Source organism: Panulirus ornatus, chromosome 44 (genome assembly GCF_036320965.1).
Source record: "Panulirus ornatus isolate Po-2019 chromosome 44, ASM3632096v1, whole genome shotgun sequence".
Classification (NCBI taxonomy): Eukaryota; Metazoa; Arthropoda; class Malacostraca; order Decapoda; family Palinuridae; genus Panulirus; species Panulirus ornatus.
In genome coordinates this window covers 10,215,687-10,235,949 of record NC_092267.1, presented here as the reverse complement: position 1 = coordinate 10,235,949, position 20,263 = coordinate 10,215,687, and the positions used below count along the sequence as shown (strand labels likewise).

General features: G+C 37.0%; 1 protein-coding gene and 1 long non-coding RNA gene across 7 annotated transcripts in view; one reads left to right on the top strand and one right to left on the bottom strand.

Moving 5' to 3' along the window:
- Window positions 1-1,524, top strand: part of LOC139762728 (uncharacterized) — a 33,873-nt gene extending 32,349 nt beyond the window's left edge. The window contains exon 4 of the long non-coding RNA XR_011715814.1: window positions 528-1,524. This is a non-coding gene — a long non-coding RNA (uncharacterized lncRNA). The remainder of the gene's footprint in view (window positions 1-527) is intronic.
- Window positions 1-20,263, bottom strand: part of LOC139762727 (uncharacterized) — a 664,138-nt gene that overhangs the window by 7,359 nt on the left and 636,516 nt on the right. For all 6 annotated transcript variants that reach the window (XM_071687768.1, XM_071687767.1, XM_071687769.1 and 3 more), the window contains one exon: window positions 2,651-2,854. In XM_071687768.1, coding sequence (XP_071543869.1) covers window positions 2,651-2,854 — 204 coding nt within the window. The remainder of the gene's footprint in view (window positions 1-2,650; window positions 2,855-20,263) is intronic.

Below are 20,263 nucleotides of genomic sequence, written 5' to 3'. Positions count from 1 at the left end.
TAGATAATGGCTGGAGAATATTGGTTCCAAAGAAATGTCATGAATGTGCAATGTTCCTGAAAATGTACGGTGATAAAACTTTAGAAACTTTACGGTGTTAACATGAGGTTAATTGACAATAAAGAGGGAAGAAGTAATGAGTTTGGGGAGTACGTGATAACAGAATAGTGGGAGAGGAGAAGACACGAGAACGCCAGGAAAATGATAGTAGAGAACTGGGAAGAGAGTAAGTAGGCCACAGAGGCGCACCAGATGTAGGGAGAGAGTAACAGGTTTCCTACAGGGAGCTGAAGAGTGGTGGTCGTACGGCCTACTGTCTACGTAGGAAAGATCAACTAGGTGGACGGTGGGTTTAGAAACTTAGGTAAGTATGGTAGGTGGTTGTTTGGGAGGCTTCAATAAGGAAGGTAAGTGCTGACATATATGTAGTATGTATATAGGAGTAAAGAGAGGTCACATAATGGAATACTTGACTCACGACCACAATATATGCTGGAGTCGCTCATATCAAAATATTTTTGTTGAAGGGACTGTAAAGAAGACTCCTCCTCGACCACCACGACAAACAAACGAGTGAAGGAGAACTACTCCCCGGCTACCACTACAGATAAAAACAAGATAAAAACAAGATTAAGGCAAGACTCCTTGTAGTCCGTAACAACAGATAGAAACAAGAGTAAAGCAAGACTTCTTCCGGGATACTACTACAGATAAAATCAAGAGTACAACATAAAAAGAAGAGTAAAGCAAGACTTCTTCCCGGCTATTACTACAGATAAAAGACAAGAGTACACAAGATAAAAAGAAGAATAAGGCAAGATTTCTTTCCGGCTACTATTACAGAGAAAAACAAGAGTACAACATATAAAAGAAGAATAAGTCAAGACTTCGATAAAAACAAGAGTACAATATATAAAAAAGAAGAATAAGGCAAGACTTCCTGCTGGCTACCACTGCAGATGTAGATCTGATGGTGAAGCAAAGTCATAATGCTTGGTAGAAGGTTTTCTTCACGTTTACATTTTAAATGAATATATAAGATTTTATCTATGTTTACACTTCAATTTTGATATAGTGTGAAATTTTTTCCCCATGTTTGTTTTTAACCTTGGTATATATATTTATATAAAGTTTTCTCCATATTTAAACTTTGAACAAATAAATATTGTATAATTTTAACAAAGTTTGGCTTTAACCTGATTGTATATATATATATATATATAGAAAAACTGCTACTATATTTAATTACAAGTATTTTGGGGGGTAATTTTTCAAAACTGGTATTATTTAACTATGATGTAAGTGTTAATACATGTAGAAAAAAAACTGTTCATTTTAGACTTCTTACCATATATATATATATATATATATATATATATATCTTTCTTTGAAACTATTCGCCATTTCCCGCATTAGCGAGGTAGCATTAAGAACAGAGGACTGGGCCTTTTTTGGAATATCCGCACCTGGCCCCCTCTGTTCCTTCTTTTGGAAAATTAAAAAAAAAAAACGAGAGGGGAGAATTTCCAGCCCCCCCCCCCGCTCCCTCCCCTTTTAGTCGCCTTCTACGACACGCAGGGAATACGTGGGAAGTATTCTTAATCCCCTATCCCCAGGGATAATATATATATATATATATATATATATATGGTAAAAACATGCTCCAACAATGAGCCATTTCTTTTTCCACATGTAAGAACAACCAATCACAGAAAAGGGATACAGCGAGTTCCCATGTGCTGCCAAGTCTCCATCCTCCTAGAGAACCGTCCACAACGATTTGACCTGCAAACACTTCACGGACGCCCTTCCTCCTTACTAATCACGATAAACATGCCTAACGTAGTCTCGTGCGGTCTTCAATCAACCGATCTTCACACAGTCTGGTTGATATACTTTGCTCACATGTGAGGGGGTGCAGGAAGATGATTTCCTACGCCGTAGACACCAAACACACACCACCGCTCCTGAAACACCACACACTTCACAGATGAGCTGTATCTAAGACTCAATCGATATTCCCTAACTGTCCAGGGTAACAACAAACTCCCCTATATTGCAAAACCACCTTCACACTGAATGTAGCAGTCGTCTACACCAGTAACCCCACACGCATCTACTAGGCTGTGCCTTTCAAGACTGGCAGAAAAGAAGTACAGCAACCATGACTTTATTTCTGCCAGGTGTGTTTAACATACACACATCTACACACGGTATAATCACTTAATCAGCTTTAAGACAAATTTTAACCTTAAATACATATGTCTTAGATAAGGACCTGCTATGGATTTTAATGTTTTACTAAAAATAATTTAGCTATCTTACATTATTTTGGTTGTCTTTTTCAGGCCAAATGCCCTCAACAGGTATATGTAACTTGAGGAAAATGACTTCAAAGATAAATATTTCTAACAGCAAACTACAAGACTAATTTCAGGTGAGTAAAACTTTACCCTTTGTGGCTTTTATGGAAGGGATTAGACTAAATCTTCTTTGTAATTTCATAATGAAATTCTTCAGAAAAAAAGGATAAAAAAAGATCCCCTTTATTAATTTCCTTGATATCAAGAAATCTAACCTGTAAAAACTGTAAAAAGAACTAGGAAATTTCAAATTCGGCTTTCGACATTACATGATAACCTGAACTCACCTCGTCGCAAGCTGCACACCTCGGTTTCAGTGTCTCTGCGTGGTGCCTGCCACAGTAAAGATGCGCGTCCTTCCAGAAGTAAATGAGGTCGACGAGGAGTTCCCTGCAGACATGGCAACTGAAGCAGGCCGGGTGCCAGCAAGCGTTTGGTCCGGCTCTGGCGGCCACCACCACTATGTCACCACCACTGACACCTTCTCCACACTGTAATAACCAAAAGACATCTTAACTCAAAGTCTAGAGAAACTTTTTCATATATGGTAGGTTCCAACAATCGTCCCTCCCTACATACACACACATCCTTAATAGACCCGTGCTACTTACAAAGTTTGAAAATAAATTTTGCTGAAATTTGCATATACTTCAGATATTAATTAAAACTGCCATACAGCCGTCATTCCCCATGCTGAACAATACGATTCACAAATATATTAATATTCACAAATATATTAATATTCATTTGCTGATTACTTGACTAATTAACCTAAATATAAGTATTTGACTAAAGATCCTCATTCAGCAACCTTTTACCACTTTAGGTGAGATTTTGAAAATAAATTTTCCAAAAAATCAAGGACTATGCATTTTCCTAAAATTTACAAGTACTTTACATTTTAATCAAAATCTCAATACAGATGTTATTCACAACGTTGAATAAGAATTTGGGTGAACAACTTTCATGCAATTGAACATAATGATAATTGAGATAACTGTACTAATATTCATTTACGAATTACTTGAACAAACAGCCTAAATATGCTTTTGAAAAGAGTCTTATTCAGAGTATTGAATAAATTCAAATAAAGAAATAATGCATGACAATAGCTTTGCAATTCCTTAAATTTGCAAGTGCTTCAGGTTTTCTTAAAAATCTCAATGTTGCCATTATTCCTCATACAGAATAGTATTTGGGATAAAAATCACTCAGTTGTGTTCAGTTATCCCTCATGCAAAACAAATTTTTGGAATAAAAATAACTCAATGTTGAGTTTCAAATTAAATTTTGGGCTACTAATATTAATCAAAATTACAAATTAGTTGACAAATTACCGTAAATATAAAGTTTTGACAACAAATCCTAATTAGGTATACTTAATAAACATATGCTGAGATTTTGATTGAAGTCCAAAATTTAAAAAAAAAAAATAGAATTTGCTCAAGTAAAAAAGGGGGGCATATCACTAAACTGGTGAATGTTAACCACACTCAGGTTAATTATGATAACTTTTATATGATAATTGCTTAACTAATTAGCCCATAATTACAGTTTCTCTCAAATTCGCATTCAGCACACGTACACTTAAAAGCACTTATGGTGAAACTTGAAAGAAAATCGAATATTTCAAAAAAAATTTATTAATAAAAAATGACCAGTATTTTCCTTCATTTTGCAAGAGCTCCAGATTTTAATGAAAATCTCAATTTAGAGGTTACTTCTTATGCTGATTACGCATTTGAAATAAAAATCGCTATTTCGAAAGTCTGTCAATGTTAATGACACTTGGGTTAATTATATTATTAACCATATGCTAATCACTTGACTAATTAGCCTAGAATTACTTTTTTGGTTCTAGATTCGGATTCAACACACTAAATAGCACCTATGGTGAGATTTTAAAGAAAATCGAATCTCAGTATAGATGTTGATATCTGTGCTGAATACGTATTGCAAATAAAAAAATTGGTATTTCGAGAATCTGCCATGTTAATTACACTTGGGGTGATTACATAAAAATTCATATGCTAATTACTTGACAAATTAGCCTAGAATTATTTCTTTTGGTATACATTAGGATTCAGCACAATTAATAGCACCTATGGTGAGATATTAAAGAAAATAGAATTTTTCAAAAAAATGAAAAATGCCAGGTAATTAGCCTAGAATTACTTTTTTGGTTCTAGATTCGGATTCAACACACTAAATAGCACCTATGGTGAGATTTTAAAGAAAATCGAATCTCAGTATAGATGTTGATATCTGTGCTGAATATGTATTGCAAATAAAAAAATTGTTATTTCGAGAATCTGCCATGTTAATTACACTTGGGGTGATTACATAAAAATTCATATGCTAATTACTTGACAAATTAGCCTAGAATTATTTCTTTTGGTATACATTAGGATTCAGCACAATTAATAGCACCTATGGTGAGATATTAAAGAAAATAGAATTTTTCAAAAAAATGAAAAATGCCAGGTAATATCCCCGCATTTTGCTCAATTTTGCAAGTACTTCAGATTTAATGAAAAACTCAGTTTAGAAGTTAATTATTATGCTGAATATGAATTTGAAATAAAAAATAGGTATTTCGAGAATCTGCCAATTTTAATGACGGGTTAATTATATAAATATTCATATGCTAATTACTCTGACTAATTAGCCTAGAATGACTTTTTGGTTCTCATATTCAGATTCAGCACAATCAATAGCACCTATGGTGAAATTACAAAAAAAATTGAATTCTTAAAAAACAATTAATAAAAATGCCAGCATTTTGCTTAAATTTGCAAGTGCTCCAGATTTTAATGAAAATCATGCAAGTGCTTCAGATGTTAATGAAAATCTCAATTCAAAAGTTATTTATGCTGAAAAGGAATTTGAAATAAAAAATTGGTATTTCATGAATCTATCAACTTGGGTTAATCATACTGAAATTCATATGCTAATTACTTGACTAATTAGCCTAGAATTACTCTTTTGGGTCTAGATTTGGATTCAACACAATAGCACATATGGTGATATTTTAGAGAAAATCGAACTAAAAAAAGAAGAAAAATGCCTGGTAATACCCCAGCATTTTGCTCAATTTTGCAAGTCCTTCAGATTGTAGTGAAAATCACAATTTAGAAGTTAATCCTTATACTGAATACGAATTTAAAATAAAAAAAAAAAACAATGTCACCTATGGTGACATTTTAAAGAAAATCGATAAAAAAAATCATAAAAATGCCAGGTAATAAACCATCATATTGCTCAATTTTGCAGGTCCTCAAGATTTTAATGGAAATTTCACTACAGATGTTAACTCCTATGCTCAATACGTATTTCAAATATAAATTAAGCATTTAGTTTCCACTTGGATTAATGATAATAATATTCATAAGCTAATTACTCGCCTAATTACATAAATTTATGTTTCTACAACAGATTCTTATGCAGCATATGTAAAAGCATTTACACTGAAATTTTCAAGAAAATCTATACTTTCAAAAAAAATCATGAAAAATCCAAGGTTATACCTGCATTTTGCTCAATTTTTCAATTTCTTCAGATTTTAATGAAAATCTGGGTATAGGTGTTATTCTATATGCTAATTAAGTATTTAGAGTCAAATGACTGCGTTTTGTATATTAAGCCTTTAATTACCACTTGGATTAAAAATAATATCCATATGCTAATTACTCGCCTGATTACATGATTTTTTAGGTTTTGATCAAAGATTCCTATTTAGCATCCTTAAAACCATCTATGCTGATATTTTCAAGTAAATCGATACCTTCAAAAATAATCAAGAAAAGTCCAAGGCCTTGATCTTTTTTATCATATTTTCAACATCGGATTTCAATGGAAATTTGGGTAAAGATGTTACTCTATATGCTAATTATTTCGAGTCACAATATTCCATTTCATACTATTAAGCCTTTAATTACCACTTGGATTAATTATATCAATATGCTAATTACTCGACTAATTACACGAATTTTTCGGTTTTCACCATAGATTCATATTCAGCATACGTAAATCCATCAATACTGAAATTTTCAAAAAAATCCACTTTTTCAAAAAAATTAAGAAAAATCAAAGGCATTGCCTTTGATTGCATTTTTTTGCTCAGATTTTCAACTTCCTCAGATTTTAATGAAAATCTGTGTATAGATGTTATTTTTTATGATGATCAAGTATTTGGAGTCAATAGACTGTATTTCATAATATTAACCCTTTAATTAGCATCTGCATTAATTATAATAAAATTCATATGCTAATTACTCAACTAATCATATGAATATTTAGATTTTGACCACAAATCCTTACTCAATATCCTTAAAAGCATCCATGCTGAAATTTTCAAGAAAATCTATTTTTTCAAAATCAAGAAAAATCCAGAATTTCAACTTCCTCAGATTTTAATAAAAATCTGAGTATATGTGTTATTCTATATGGTGATTAATTATTTGGAGTCAAAAGACAGTAATTCGTAATATTAATGGTTTAATTAACACCTGGACTAATTATAATAATATTCATACGCTAATTACTTGACTAATTATACAATCTTTTTAGATTTTGACCACGGATTGTTATTCAGCATACATAAAAGTTTCACTGGTGAAATTTTCAAGAAAATTTAAGCTTTCAAAAAATTCAAGAAAAATCCTTACATTTTTTTTTCTCAGATTTTCAACTTCCTCAGATTTTAATGAAAATCGGTGTATATATGTTATTTTTTACGCTGATTAAGTATTTGGAGTCAAAAGACTGTAATTCATAATATTAGCCATTTAATTAGCACCTGGACTAATTATAACAATTCATATGCTAATTACTCGACTAATTATATGAATATTTAAATTTTGACTACAAATCCTTGTTCAATATCCTTAAAAGGATCTGTGCTAAAATATTCAAGAAAATCTATTTTTTCAAAAAAAAAAATCCAAGGCTATAATATAATAGCCTTGCATTTTTTTTGCTCCGAATTTCAACTGCCTCAGATTTTAATAAAAATCTGTGCACAGATGTTTTTCTATGTAATGATTAATTATTTGGAGTCAACACACTGTAATTCGTACAAATAACGGTTTAATTACCACCAGGAGTAATTATGATAATCATACGCTAATTACTCAACTAATTATACAAACTTTTAGATTTTGGCCACAGATTTTTATTCAGCATACATAAAAGTTACAATCATGAAATTTTCAAGAAAATTTAATCATTCAGAAAAAATCAAGAAAAATCTAAGGCTATAATTAACCATGCACTTTTTTTGCTCAGAATTTCAACTTCCCCAGATTTTAATGAAAATCTGTGTATAGATGTTATTCTGCACATAAATGCAGAATAACATCTATACACAGATTTTCATTAAAATCTGGGGAAGTTGAAATTCTGAGCAAAAAAAGTGCAAGGTTAATTATAGCCTTAGATTTTTCTTGATTTTTTTGATTTATGTGCTGAAAAAGGACTGATGATTGGGAATACCTGGTTTAAAAAGCGAGATATACATAAGTATACTTATGTAAGTAGGAGAGATGGCCAGAGAGCGTTATTGGATTACGTGTTAATTGACAGGCGTGCGAAAGAGAGACTTTTGGATGTTAATGTGCTGAGAGGTGCAACTGGAGGGATGTCTGATCATTATCTTGTGGAGGCTAAGGTGAAGATTTGTATGGGTTTTCAGAAAAGAAGAGTGAATGTTGGGGTGAAAAGGGTGGTGAGAGTAAGTGAGCTTGAGAAGGAGACCTGTGTGAGGAAGTACCAGGAGAGACTGAGGACAGAATGGAAAAAGGTGAGAACAATGGAAGTAAGGGGAGTGGGGGAGGAATGGGATGTATTTAGGGAATCAGTGATGGATTGCGCAAAAGATGCTTGTGGCATGAGAAGAGTGGGAGGTGGGTTGATTAGAAAGGGTAGTGAGTGGTGGGATGAAGAAGTAAGAGTATTAGTGAAAGAGAAGAGAGAGGCATTTGGACGATTTTTGCAGGGAAAAAATGCAATTGAGTGGGAGATGTATAAAAGAAAGAGACAGGAGGTCAAGAGAAAGGTGCAAGAGGTGAAAAAAAGGGCAAATGAGAGTTGGGGTGAGAGAGTATCATTAAATTTTAGGGAGAATAAAAAGATGTTCTGGAAGGAGGTAAATAAAGTGCGTAAGACAAGGGAGCAAATGGGAACTTCAGTGAAGGGCGCAAATGGGGAGGTGATAACAATTAGTGGTGATGTGAGAAGGAGATGGAGTGAGTATTTCGAAGGTTTGTTGAATGTGTTTGATGATAGAGTGGCAGATATAGGGTGTTTTGGTCGAGGTGGTGTGCAAAGTGAGAGGGTTAGGGAAAATGATTTGGTAAACAGAGAAGAGGTCGTGAAAGCTTTGCGGAAGATGAAAGCCGGCAAGGCAGCAGGTTTGGATGGTATTGCAGTGGAATTTATTAAAAAAGGGGGTGACTGTATTGTTGACTGGTTGGTAAGGTTATTTAATGTATGTATGACTCATGGTGAGGTGCCTAAGGATTGGCGGAATGCGTGCATAGTGCCATTGTACAAAGGCAAAGGGGATAAGAGTGAGTGCTCAAATTACAGAGGTATAAGTTTGTTGAGTATTCCTGGTAAATTATATGCGAGGGTATTGATTGAGAGGGTGAAGGCATGTACAGAGCATCAGATTGGGGAAGAGCAGTGTGGTTTCAGAAGTGGTAGAGGATGTGTGGATCAGGTGTTTGCTTTGAAGAATGTATGTGAGAAATACTTAGAAAAGCAAATGGATTTGTATGTAGCTTTTATGGATCTGGAGAAGGCATATGATAGAGTTGATAGAGATGCTCTGTGGAAGGTATTAAGAATATATGGTGTGGGAGGAAAGTTGTTAGAAGCAGTGAAAAGTTTTTATCGAGGATGTAAGGCATGTGTACGTGTAGGAAGAGAGGAAAGTGATTGGTTCTCAGTGAATGTAGGTTTGCGGCAGGGGTGTGTGATGTCTCCATGGTTGTTTAATTTGTTTATGGATGGGGTTGTTAGGGAGGTAAATGCAAGAGTTTTGGAAAGAGGGGCAAGTATGAAGTCTGTTGGGGATGAGAGAGCTTGGGAAGTGAGTCAGTTGTTGTTCGCTGATGACACAGCGCTGGTGGCGGATTCATGTGTGAAACTGCAGAAGCTGGTGACTGAGTTTGGTAAAGTGTGTGGAAGAAGAAAGTTAAGAGTAAATGTGAAGGTTATTAGGTACAGTAGGGTTGAGGGTCTAGTCAATTGGGAGGTAAGTTTGAATGGAGAAAAACTGGAGGAAGTAAAGTGTTTTAGATATCTGGGAGTGGATCTGGCAGCAGATGGAACCATGGAAGCGGAAGTGGATCATGGGGTGGGGGAGGGGGCGAAAATTCTGGGGCCTTGAAGAATGTGTGGAAGTCGAGAACATTATCTCGGAAAGCAAAAATGGGTATGTTTGAAGGAATAGTGGTTCCAACAATGTTGTATGGTTGCGAGGCGTGGGCTATGGATAGAGTTGTGTGCAGGAGGATGGATGTGCTGGAAATGAGATGTTTGAGGACAATGTGTGGTGTGAGGTGGTTTGATCGAGTAAGTAACGTAAGGGTAAGAGAGATGTGTGGAAATAAAAAGAGCGTGGTTGAGAGAGCAGAAGAGGGTGTTTTGAAATGGTTTGGGCACATGGAGAGAATGAGTGAGGAAAGATTGACCAAGAGGATATATGTGTCGGAGGTGGAGGGAACGAGGAGAAGTGGGAGACCAAATTGGAGGTGGAAAGATGGAGTGAAAAAGATTTTGTGTGATCGGGGCCTGAACATGCAGGAGGGTGAAAGGAGGGCAAGGAATAGAGTGAATTGGATCGATGTGGTATACCGGGGTTGACGTGCTGTCAGTGGATTGAATCAGGGCATGTGAAGCGTCTGGGGTAAACCATGGAAAGCTGTGTAGGTATGTATATTCGCGTGTGTGGACGTATGTATATACATGTGTATGGGGTGGGTTGGGCCATTTCTTTCGTCTGTTTCCTTGCGCTACCTCGCAAACGCGGGAGACAGCGACAAAGCAAAAAAAAAAAAAAAAATTAGATTTTGACCAAAAATCCTTATTCAATATCCTTAAAAGCATCTATGCTGAAATTTTCAAGAAAACCTATTTTTTCAAAAAATCAAGAAAAATCCAAGGCGATATAGCCTTGCATTTTTTTTTTTCTTTTTGCTGAGATTTTCAAGTTCCTCAGGTTTTAATGAAAATCTGTGTATAGATGTTATTCTATATGGTGATTAAGTATTTTGAGTCAAAAATCTGTAATTCGTAATACTAATCGTTTAATTAGCACCTGGACTAATTATAATAAAATTCATAAGCTAATTACTCGACTACTTACATGAATATTTAGATTTTGACCACAAATCCTTATTCAATATTCTTAAAAGCATATATGCTGAAATTTTCAAGAAAATCTATTTTTTGAAAAATATCAAAAAAATCCAAGGCTATATAGACCCTGCATTTTTTTTTGCTCAGAATTTCAACTTCCTCAGATTTTAATGAAAATCTGTGTATACATGTTATTTTTTATGGTGATTGAGTATTTGGAGTCAAAAGACTGTAATTCATAATATTAACCGTTTAATTAGCACCTGGACTAATCATAAAATTCATAAGCTAATTACTCCACTAATTATAAGAATATTTAGATTTTCACCATAAATCCTTATTCAATATCCTTAAAAACATCTACCCTGAAATTTTCAAAAAAAATTTATTTTTTGAGAAAAAAATCAAGAAATATCCAACAGTATAGCCTTATATATATATATATATTTTTTTTTTTTTTTTTTTTTTTTTATACTTTGTCGCTGTCTCCCGCGTTTGCGAGGTAGCGCAAGGAAACAGACGAAAAAAATGGCCCAACCCCCCCCATACACATGTACATACACACGTCCACACACGCAAATATACATACCTACACAGCTTTCCATGGTTTACCCCAGACGCTTCACATGCCTTGATTCAATCCACTGACAGCACGTCAACCCCTGTATACCACATCGCTCCAATTCACTCTATTCCTTGCCCTCCTTTCACCCTCCTGCATGTTCAGGCCCCGATCACACAAAATCCTTTTCACTCCATCTTTCCACCTCCAATTTGGTCTCCCTCTTCTCCTCGTTCCCTCCACCTCCGACACATATATCCTCTTGGTCAATCTTTCCTCACTCATTCTCTCCATGTGCCCAAACCACTTCAAAACACCCTCTTCTGCTCTCTCAACCACGCTCTTTTTATTTCCACACATCTCTCTTACCCTTACGTTACTTACTCGATCAAACCACCTCACACCACACATTGTCCTCAAACATCTCATTTCCAGCACATCCATCCTCCTACGCACAACTCTATCCATAGCCCACGCCTCGCAACCATACAACATTGTTGGAACTACTATTCCTTCAAACATACCCATTTTTGCTTTCCGGGATAATGTTCTCGACTTCCACACATTTTTCAAGGCTCCCAAAATTTTCGCCCCCTCCCCCACCCTATGATCCACTTCCGCTTCCATGGTTCCATCCGCTGACAGATCCACTCCCAGATATCTAAAACACTTCACTTCCTCCAGCCTCTCACCATTCAAACTCACCTCCCAATTGACTTGACCCTCAACCCTACTGTACCTAATAACCTTGCTCTTATTGACATTTACTCTTAACTTTCTTCTTCCACACACTTTACCAAACTCCGTCACCAGCTTCTGCAGTTTCTCACATGAATCCGCCACCAGCGCTGTATCATCAGCGAACAACAACTGACTCACTTCCCAAGCTCTCTCATCCCCAACAGACTTCATACTTGCCCCTCTTTCCAAAACTCTTGCATTTACCTCCCTAACAACCCCATCCATAAACAAATCAATTAAACAACCATGGAGACATCACACACCCCTGCCGCAAACCTACATATATATATATATATATATATATATATATATATATATATATATATATATATATATATATATATATCTGTTTCCCATTTTAGAAACACGTTTGCGGCAGGGGTGTGTGATGTCTCCATGGTTGTTTAATATGTTTATGGATGGGGTTGTTAGGGAGGTAAATGCAAGAGTTTTGGAAAGAGGGGCAAGTATGAAGTCTGTTGGGGATGAGAGAGCTTGGGAAGCGAGTCAGTTGTTGTTCGCTGATGATACAGCGCTGGTGGCTGATTCATGTGAGAAACTGCAGAAGCTGGTGACTGAGTTTGGTAAAGTGTGTGAAAGAAGAAAGTTAAGAGTAAATGTGAATAAGAGCAAGGTAATTAGGTACAGTAGGGTTGAGGGTCAAGTCAATTGGGAGGTAAGTTTGAATGGAGAAAAACTGGAGGAAGTAAAGTGTTTTAGATATCTGGGAGTGGATCTGGCAGCGGATGGAACCATGGAAGCGGAAGTGGATCATAGGGTGTGGGAGGGGGCGAAAATTCTGGGGCCTTGAAGAATGTGTGGAAGTCGAGAACATTATCTCGGAAAGCAAAAATGGGTATGTTTGAAGGAATAGTGGTTCTAACAATGTGGTATGGTAGCGAGGCGTGGGCTATGGACAGAGTTGTGCACAGGAGGATGGATTTGCTGGAAATGAGATGTTTGAGGACAATGTGTGGTGTGAGGTGGTTTGATCGAGTAAGTAACGTAAGGGTAAGAGAGATGTGTGGAAATAAAAAGAGCGTGGTTGAGAGAGCAGAAGAGGGTGTTTTGAAATGGTTTGGGCACATGGAGAGAATGAGTGAGGAAAGATTGACCAAGAGGATATATGTGTCGGAGGTGGGGGGGAATGAAGAGAAGTGGGAGACCAAATTGGAGGTGGAAAGATGGAGTGAAAAAGATTTTGTGTGATCGGGGCCTGAACATGCAGGAGGGTGAAAGGAGGGCAAGGAGTAGAGTGAATTGGATCGATGTGGTATACCAGGGTTGACGTGCTGTCAGGGGATTGAATCAGGGCATGTGAAGTGTCTGGGGTAAACCATGGAAAGCTGTGTAGGTATGTATATTTGCATGTGTGGACGTATGTATATACATGTGTATGGGGTGGGTTGGGCCATTTCTTTCGTCTGTTTCCTTGCGCTACCTCGCAAATGCGGGAGACAGCAACAAAGCAAAAAAAAAAAAAAAAAAAATTAGATTTTGACCAAAAATCCTTATTCAATATCCTTAAAAGCATCTATGCTGAAATTTTCAAGAAAACCTATTTTTTCAAAAAAAATCAAGAAAAATCCAAGGCGATATAACCTTGCATTTTTTTTTTTTCTTTTTGCTCAGAATCTCAACTTCCCCATATTTTAATGAAAATCTGTGAATACATGTTATTTCTTATGGTGATTGAGTATTTGGAGTCAAAAGACTGTAATTCATAATATTAACCGTTTAATTAGCACCTCGACTAATCATGATAAAATTCATATTCTAATTACTCGAATAATTATGTGAATATTTAGATTTTCACCACAAATCCTTATTCAATATCCTTAAAAGCATCTATGCTAAAATTTTCAAGAAAATCTATCTTTTCAAAATATCAAGAAAAATCCAAGGCCTGGCATTGCATTTTTTTGCTTAGATTTTCAAGTTCCTCAGGTTTTAATGAAAATCTGTGTATAGATGTTATTCAATATGGTGATTAAGTATTTTGAGTCAAAAATCTGTAATTCGTAATACTAATCGTTTAATTAGCACCTGGACTAATTATAATAAAATTCATATGCTAATTACTCGACTACTTACATGAATATTTAAATTTTGACCACAAATCCTTATTCAATATTCTTAAAAGCATATATGCTGAAATTTTCAAGAAAATCTATTTTTTTGAAAAAAATCAAGAAAAATCCAAGGCTATATAGACCCTGCATTTTTTTTGCTCAGAATTTCAACTTCCTCACATTTTAATGAAAATCTGTGTATACTTGTTATTTTTTATGGTGATTGAGTATTTGGAGTCAAAAGACTGTAGTTCATAGTATTAACCGTTTAATTAGCACCTGGACTAATCATAAAATTCATAAGCTAATTACTCCACTAATTATATGAATATTTAGATTTTCACCATAAATCCTTATTCAATACCCTTAAAAACATCTATCCTGAAATTTTCAAAAAAAATCTATTTTTTGAGAAAAAAATCAAGAAATATCCAATGGTATAGCCTTTTATATATATATATATATATATATATATATATATATATATATATATATATATATATATATATATATATATATATATATTTTTTTTTTTTTTCATACTATTCGACATTTCCCGCGATAGCGAGGTAGCGTTAAGAACAGAGGACTGGGCCTTTGAGGGAATATCCTCACCTGGCCCCCTTCTCTGTTCCTTCTTTTGGAAAATTAAAAAAAAACGAGAGGGGAGGATTTCCAGCCCCCCGCTCCCTTCCCTTTTAGTCGCCTTCTACGACACGCAGGGAATACGTGGGAAGTATTCTTTCTCCCCTATCCCCAGGGATAAATATATATATATTTATATATAATATATATATATTTATATATATATATATAAATATATATATATTTATATATAAATATTTATATATATATATATATATATATATATATATATATATATATATATATATATATATATATATATTTTCTTGCTTTGTCGGTCTCCCGCATTTGCGAGGTAGCGCAAGGAAACAGACGAAAGAAATGGCCCAACCCACCCCCATACACATGTATATACATACGTCCACACACGCAAATATACATACCTACACAGCTTTCCATGGTTTACCCCAGACGCTTCACATGCCCTGATTCTATCCACTGACAGCACGTCAACCCCGGTATACCACATCGATCCAATTCACTCTATTCCTTGCCCTCCTTTCACCCTCCTGCATGTTCAGGCCCTGATCACACAAAATCTTTTTCACTCCATCTTTCCACCTCCAATTTGGACTCCCACTTCTCCTCGTTCCCTCCACCTCCGATACATATATCCTCTTGGTCAATCTTTCCTCACTCATTCTCTCCATGTGCCCAAACCACGCTCTTTTTATTTCCACACATCTCTCTGACCCTTACGTTACTTACTCGATCAAACCACCTCACACCACACATTGTCCTCAAACATCTCATTTCCAGCACATCCATCCTCCTGCGCACAACTCTATCCATAGCCCACGCCTCGCAACCATACAACATTGTTGGAACCACTATTCCTTCAAACATACCCATTTTTGCTTTCCGAGATAATGTTCTCGACTTCCACACATTCTTCAAGGCTCCCAGGATTTTCGCCCCCTCCCCCACCCTATGATCCACTTCCGCTTCCATGGTTCCATCCGCTGCCAGATCCACTCCCAGATATCTAAAACACTTTACTTCCTCCAGTTTTTCTCCATTCAAACTTACTTCCCAAATGACTTGACCCTCAAACCTACTGTACCTAATTACCTTGCTCTTATTCACATTTACTCTTAACTTTCTTCTTTCACACACTTTACCAAACTCAGTCACCAGCTTCTGCAGTTTCTCACATGAATCAGCCACCAGGGCTGTATCATCAGCGAACAACAACTGACTCACTTCCCAAGCTCTCTCATCCCCAACAGACTTCATACTTGCCCCTCTTTCCAAAACTAGATATATATATATATATATATATATATATATATATATATATATATATATATATATATATATATATATATGATTTGGTAAACAGAGAAGAGGTAGTAAAAGCTTTGCGGAAGATGAAAGCCAGGAAGGCAGCAGGTTTGGATGGTATTGCAGTGGAATTTATTAAAAAAAGGGGTGACTGTATTGTTGACTGGTTGGTAAGGTTATTTAATGTATGTATGACTCATTGTGAGGTGCCTGAGGATTGGCGGAATGCGTGCATAGTGCCATTGTACAAAGGCAAAGGGGATAAGAGTGAGTGCTCAAATTACAGAGGTATAAGTTTGTTGAGTATTCCTGGTAAATTATATGGGAGGATATTGATTGAGAGGGTGAAGGCATGTACAGAGCATCAGATTGGGGAAGAGCAGTGTGATTTCAGAAGTGGTAGAGGATGTGTGGATCAGGTGTTTGCTTTGAAGAATGTATGTGAGAAATACTTAGAAAAGCAAATGGATTTGTATGTAGCATTTATGGATCTGGAGAAGGCATATGATAGAGTTGATAGAGATGCTCTGTGGAAGGTATTAAGAATAAATGGTGTGGGAGGCAAGTTGTTAGAAGCAGTGAAAAGTTTTTATCGAGGATGTAAGGCATGTGTACGTGTAGGAAGAGAGGAAAGTGATTGGTTCTCAGTGAATGTAGGTTTGCGGCAGGGGTGTGTGATGTCTCCATGGTTGTTTAATTTGTTTATGGATGGGGTTGTTAGGGAGGTGAATGCAAGAGTTTTGGAAAGAGGGGCAAGTATGAAGTCTGTTGGGGATAAGAGAGCTTGGGAAGTGAGTCAGTTGTTGTTCGCTGATGATACAGCGCTGGTGGCTGATTCATGTGAGAAACTGCAGAAGCTGGTGACTGAGTTTGGTAAAGTGTGTGAAAGAAGAAAGTTAAGAGTAAATGTGAATAAGAGCAAGGTTATTGGGTACAGTAGGGTTGAGGGTCAAGTCAATTGGGAGGTGAGTTTGAATTGAGAAAAACTGGAGGAAGTGAAGTGTTTTAGATATCTGGGAGTGGATCTGGCAGCGGATGGAACCATGGAAGCGGAAGTGGATCATAGGTTGGGGGAGGGGGCGAAAATTCTGGGAGCCTTGAAGAATGTGTGGAAGTCGAGAACATTATCTCGGAAAGCAAAAATGGGTATGTTTGAAGGAATAGTGGTTCCAACAATGTTGTATGGTTGCGAGACGTGGGCTATGGATGGAGTTGTGCGCAGGAGGATGGATGTGCTGGAAATGAGATGTTTGAGGACAATATGTGGTGTGAGGTGGTTTGATTGAGTAAGTAATGTAAGGGTAAGAGAGATGTGTGGAAATAAAAAGAGCATGGTTGAGAGAGCAGAAGAGGGTGTTTTGAGATGGTTCGGGCACATGGAGAGAATGAGTGAGGAAAGATTGACCAAGAGAATATATGTGTCGGAGGTGGAGGGAACGAGGAGAAGAGGGAGACCAAATTGGAGGTGGAAAGATGGAGTGAAAAAGATTTTGTGTGATCGGGGCCTGAACATGCAGGAGGGTGAAAGGAGGGCAAGGAATAGAGTAAATTGGAGCGATGTGGTATACCGGGGTTGACGTGCTGTCAGTGGATTGAATCAAGGCATGTGAAGCGTCTAGGGTAAACCATGGAAAGCTGTGTAGATATGTATATTTGCGTGAGTGGACGTATGTATATACATGTGTATGGGGGTGGGTTGGGCCATTTCTTTCGTCTGTTTCCTTGCGCTACCTCGCAAACGCGGGAGACAGCGACAAAGCAAAAAAAATATATATATATATATATATATATATATATATATATATATATATATCCCCTGGGGATAGGGGATTAAGAATACTTCCCACGTATTCCCTGCGTGTCGTAGAAGGCGACTAAAAGGGGAGGGAGCGGGGGGCTGGAAATCCTCCCCTCTCGTTTTTTTTTTTTTTTTTTTTTTTTTTTTTTCTTCCAAAAGAAGGAACAGAGAATTGGGCCAGGTGAGGGTATTCCCTCAAAGGCCCAGTCCTCTGTTCTTAACGCTACCTCGCTAATGCGGGAAATGGCGAATAGTTTGAAAGAAGAAAAGATATATATATATATATATATATATGGGAGGGTATTGATTGAGAGGGTGAAGGCACATACAGAGCATCAGATTGGGGAAGAGCAGTGTGGTTTCAGAAGTGGTAGAGGATGTGTGGATCAGGTGTTTGCTTTGAAGAATGTATGTGAGAAATACTTAGAAAAGCAAATGGATTTGTATGTAGCATTTATGGATCTGGAGAAGGCATATGATAGAGTTGATAGAGATGCTCTGTGGAAGGTATTAAGAATATATGGTGTGGGAGACAAGTTGTTAGAAGCAGTGAAAAGTTTTTATCGAGGATGTAAGGCATGTGTACGTGTAGGAAGAGAGGAAAGTGTTTGGTTCTCAGTGAATGTAGTTTTGCGGCAGGGGTGTGTGATGTCTCCATGGTTGTTTAATTTGTTTATGGATGGGGTTGTTAGGGAGGTGAATGCAAGAGTTTTGGAAAGAGGGGCAAGTATGAAGTCTGTTGGGGATGAGAGAGCTTGGGAAGTGAGTCAGTTGTTGTTTGCTGATGATACACCGCTGGTGGCTGATTCATGTGAGAAACTGCAGAAGCTGGTGACTGAGTTTGGTAAAGTGTGTGAAAGAAGAAAGTTAAGAGTAAATGTGAATAAGAGCAAGGTTATTAGGTACAGTAGGGTTGAGGGTCAAGTCAATTGGGAGGTGAGTTTGAATGGAGAAAAACTGGAGGAAGTAAAGTGTTTTAGATATCTGGGAGTGGATCTGGCAGCGGATGGAACCATGGAAGCGGAAGTGGATCATAGGATGGGGGAGGGGGCGAAAATTCTGGGAGCCTTGAAGAATGTGTGGAAGTCGAGAACATTATCTCGGAAAGCAAAAATGGGTATGTTTGAAGGAATAGTGGTTCCAACAATGTTGTATGGTTGCGAGGCGTGGGCTATGGATAGAGTGGTGCGCAGGAGGATGGATGTGCTGGAAATGAGATGTTTGAGGACAATGTGTGGTGTGAGGTGGTTTGATTGAGTAAGTAACGTAAGGGTAAGACAGATGTGTGGAAATAAAAAGAGCGTGGTTGAGAGACCAGAAGAGGGTGTTTTGAAATGGTTTGGGCACATGGAGAGAATGAGTGAGGAAAGATTGACCAAGAGGATATATGTGTCGGAGGTGGAGGGAACGAGGAGAAGAGGGAGACCAAATTGGAGGTGGAAAGATGGAGTGAAAAAGATTTTGTGTGATCGGGGCCTGAACATGCAGGAGGGTGAAAGGAGGGCAAGGAATAGAGTAAATTGGAGCGATGTGGTATACCGGGGTTGACGTGCTGTCAGTGGATTGAATCAAGGCATGTGAAGCGTCTAGGGTAAACCATGGAAAGCTGTGTAGATATGTATATTTGCGTGAGTGGACGTATGTATATACATGTGTATGGGGGTGGGTTGGGCCATTTCTTTCGTCTGTTTCCTTGCGCTACCTCGCAAACGCGGGAGACAGCGACAAAGCAAAAAAAAAATATATATATATATATATATATATATATATATATATATATATATATATATATATATATATGGGAGGGTATTGATTGAGAGGGTGAAGGCACGTACAGAGCATCAGATTGGGGAAGAGCAGTGTGGTTTCAGAAGTGGTAGAGGATGTGTGGATCAGGTGTTTGCTTTGAAGAATGTATGTGAGAAATACTTAGAAAAGCAAATGGATTTGTATGTAGCATTTATGGATCTGGAGAAGGCATATGATAGAGTTGATAGAGATGCTCTGTGGAAGGTATTAAGAATATATGGTGTGGGAGACAAGTTGTTAGAAGCAGTGAAAAGTTTTTATCGAGGATGTAAGGCATGTGTACGTGTAGGAAGAGAGGAAAGTGTTTGGTTCTCAGTGAATGTAGGTTTGCGGCAGGGGTGTGTGATGTCTCCATGGTTGTTTAATTTGTTTATGGATGGGGTTGCTAGGGAGGTGAATGCAAGAGTTTTGGAAAGAGGGGCAAGTATGAAGTCTGTTGGGGATGAGAGAGCTTGGGAAGTGAGTCAGTTGTTGTTCGCTGATGATACAGCGCTGGTGGCTGATTCATGTGAGAAACTGCAGAAGCTGGTGACTGAGTTTGGTAAAGTGTGTGAAAGAAGAAAGTTAAGAGTAAATGTGAATAAGAGCAAGGTAATTAGGTACAGTAGGGTTGAGGGTCAAGTCA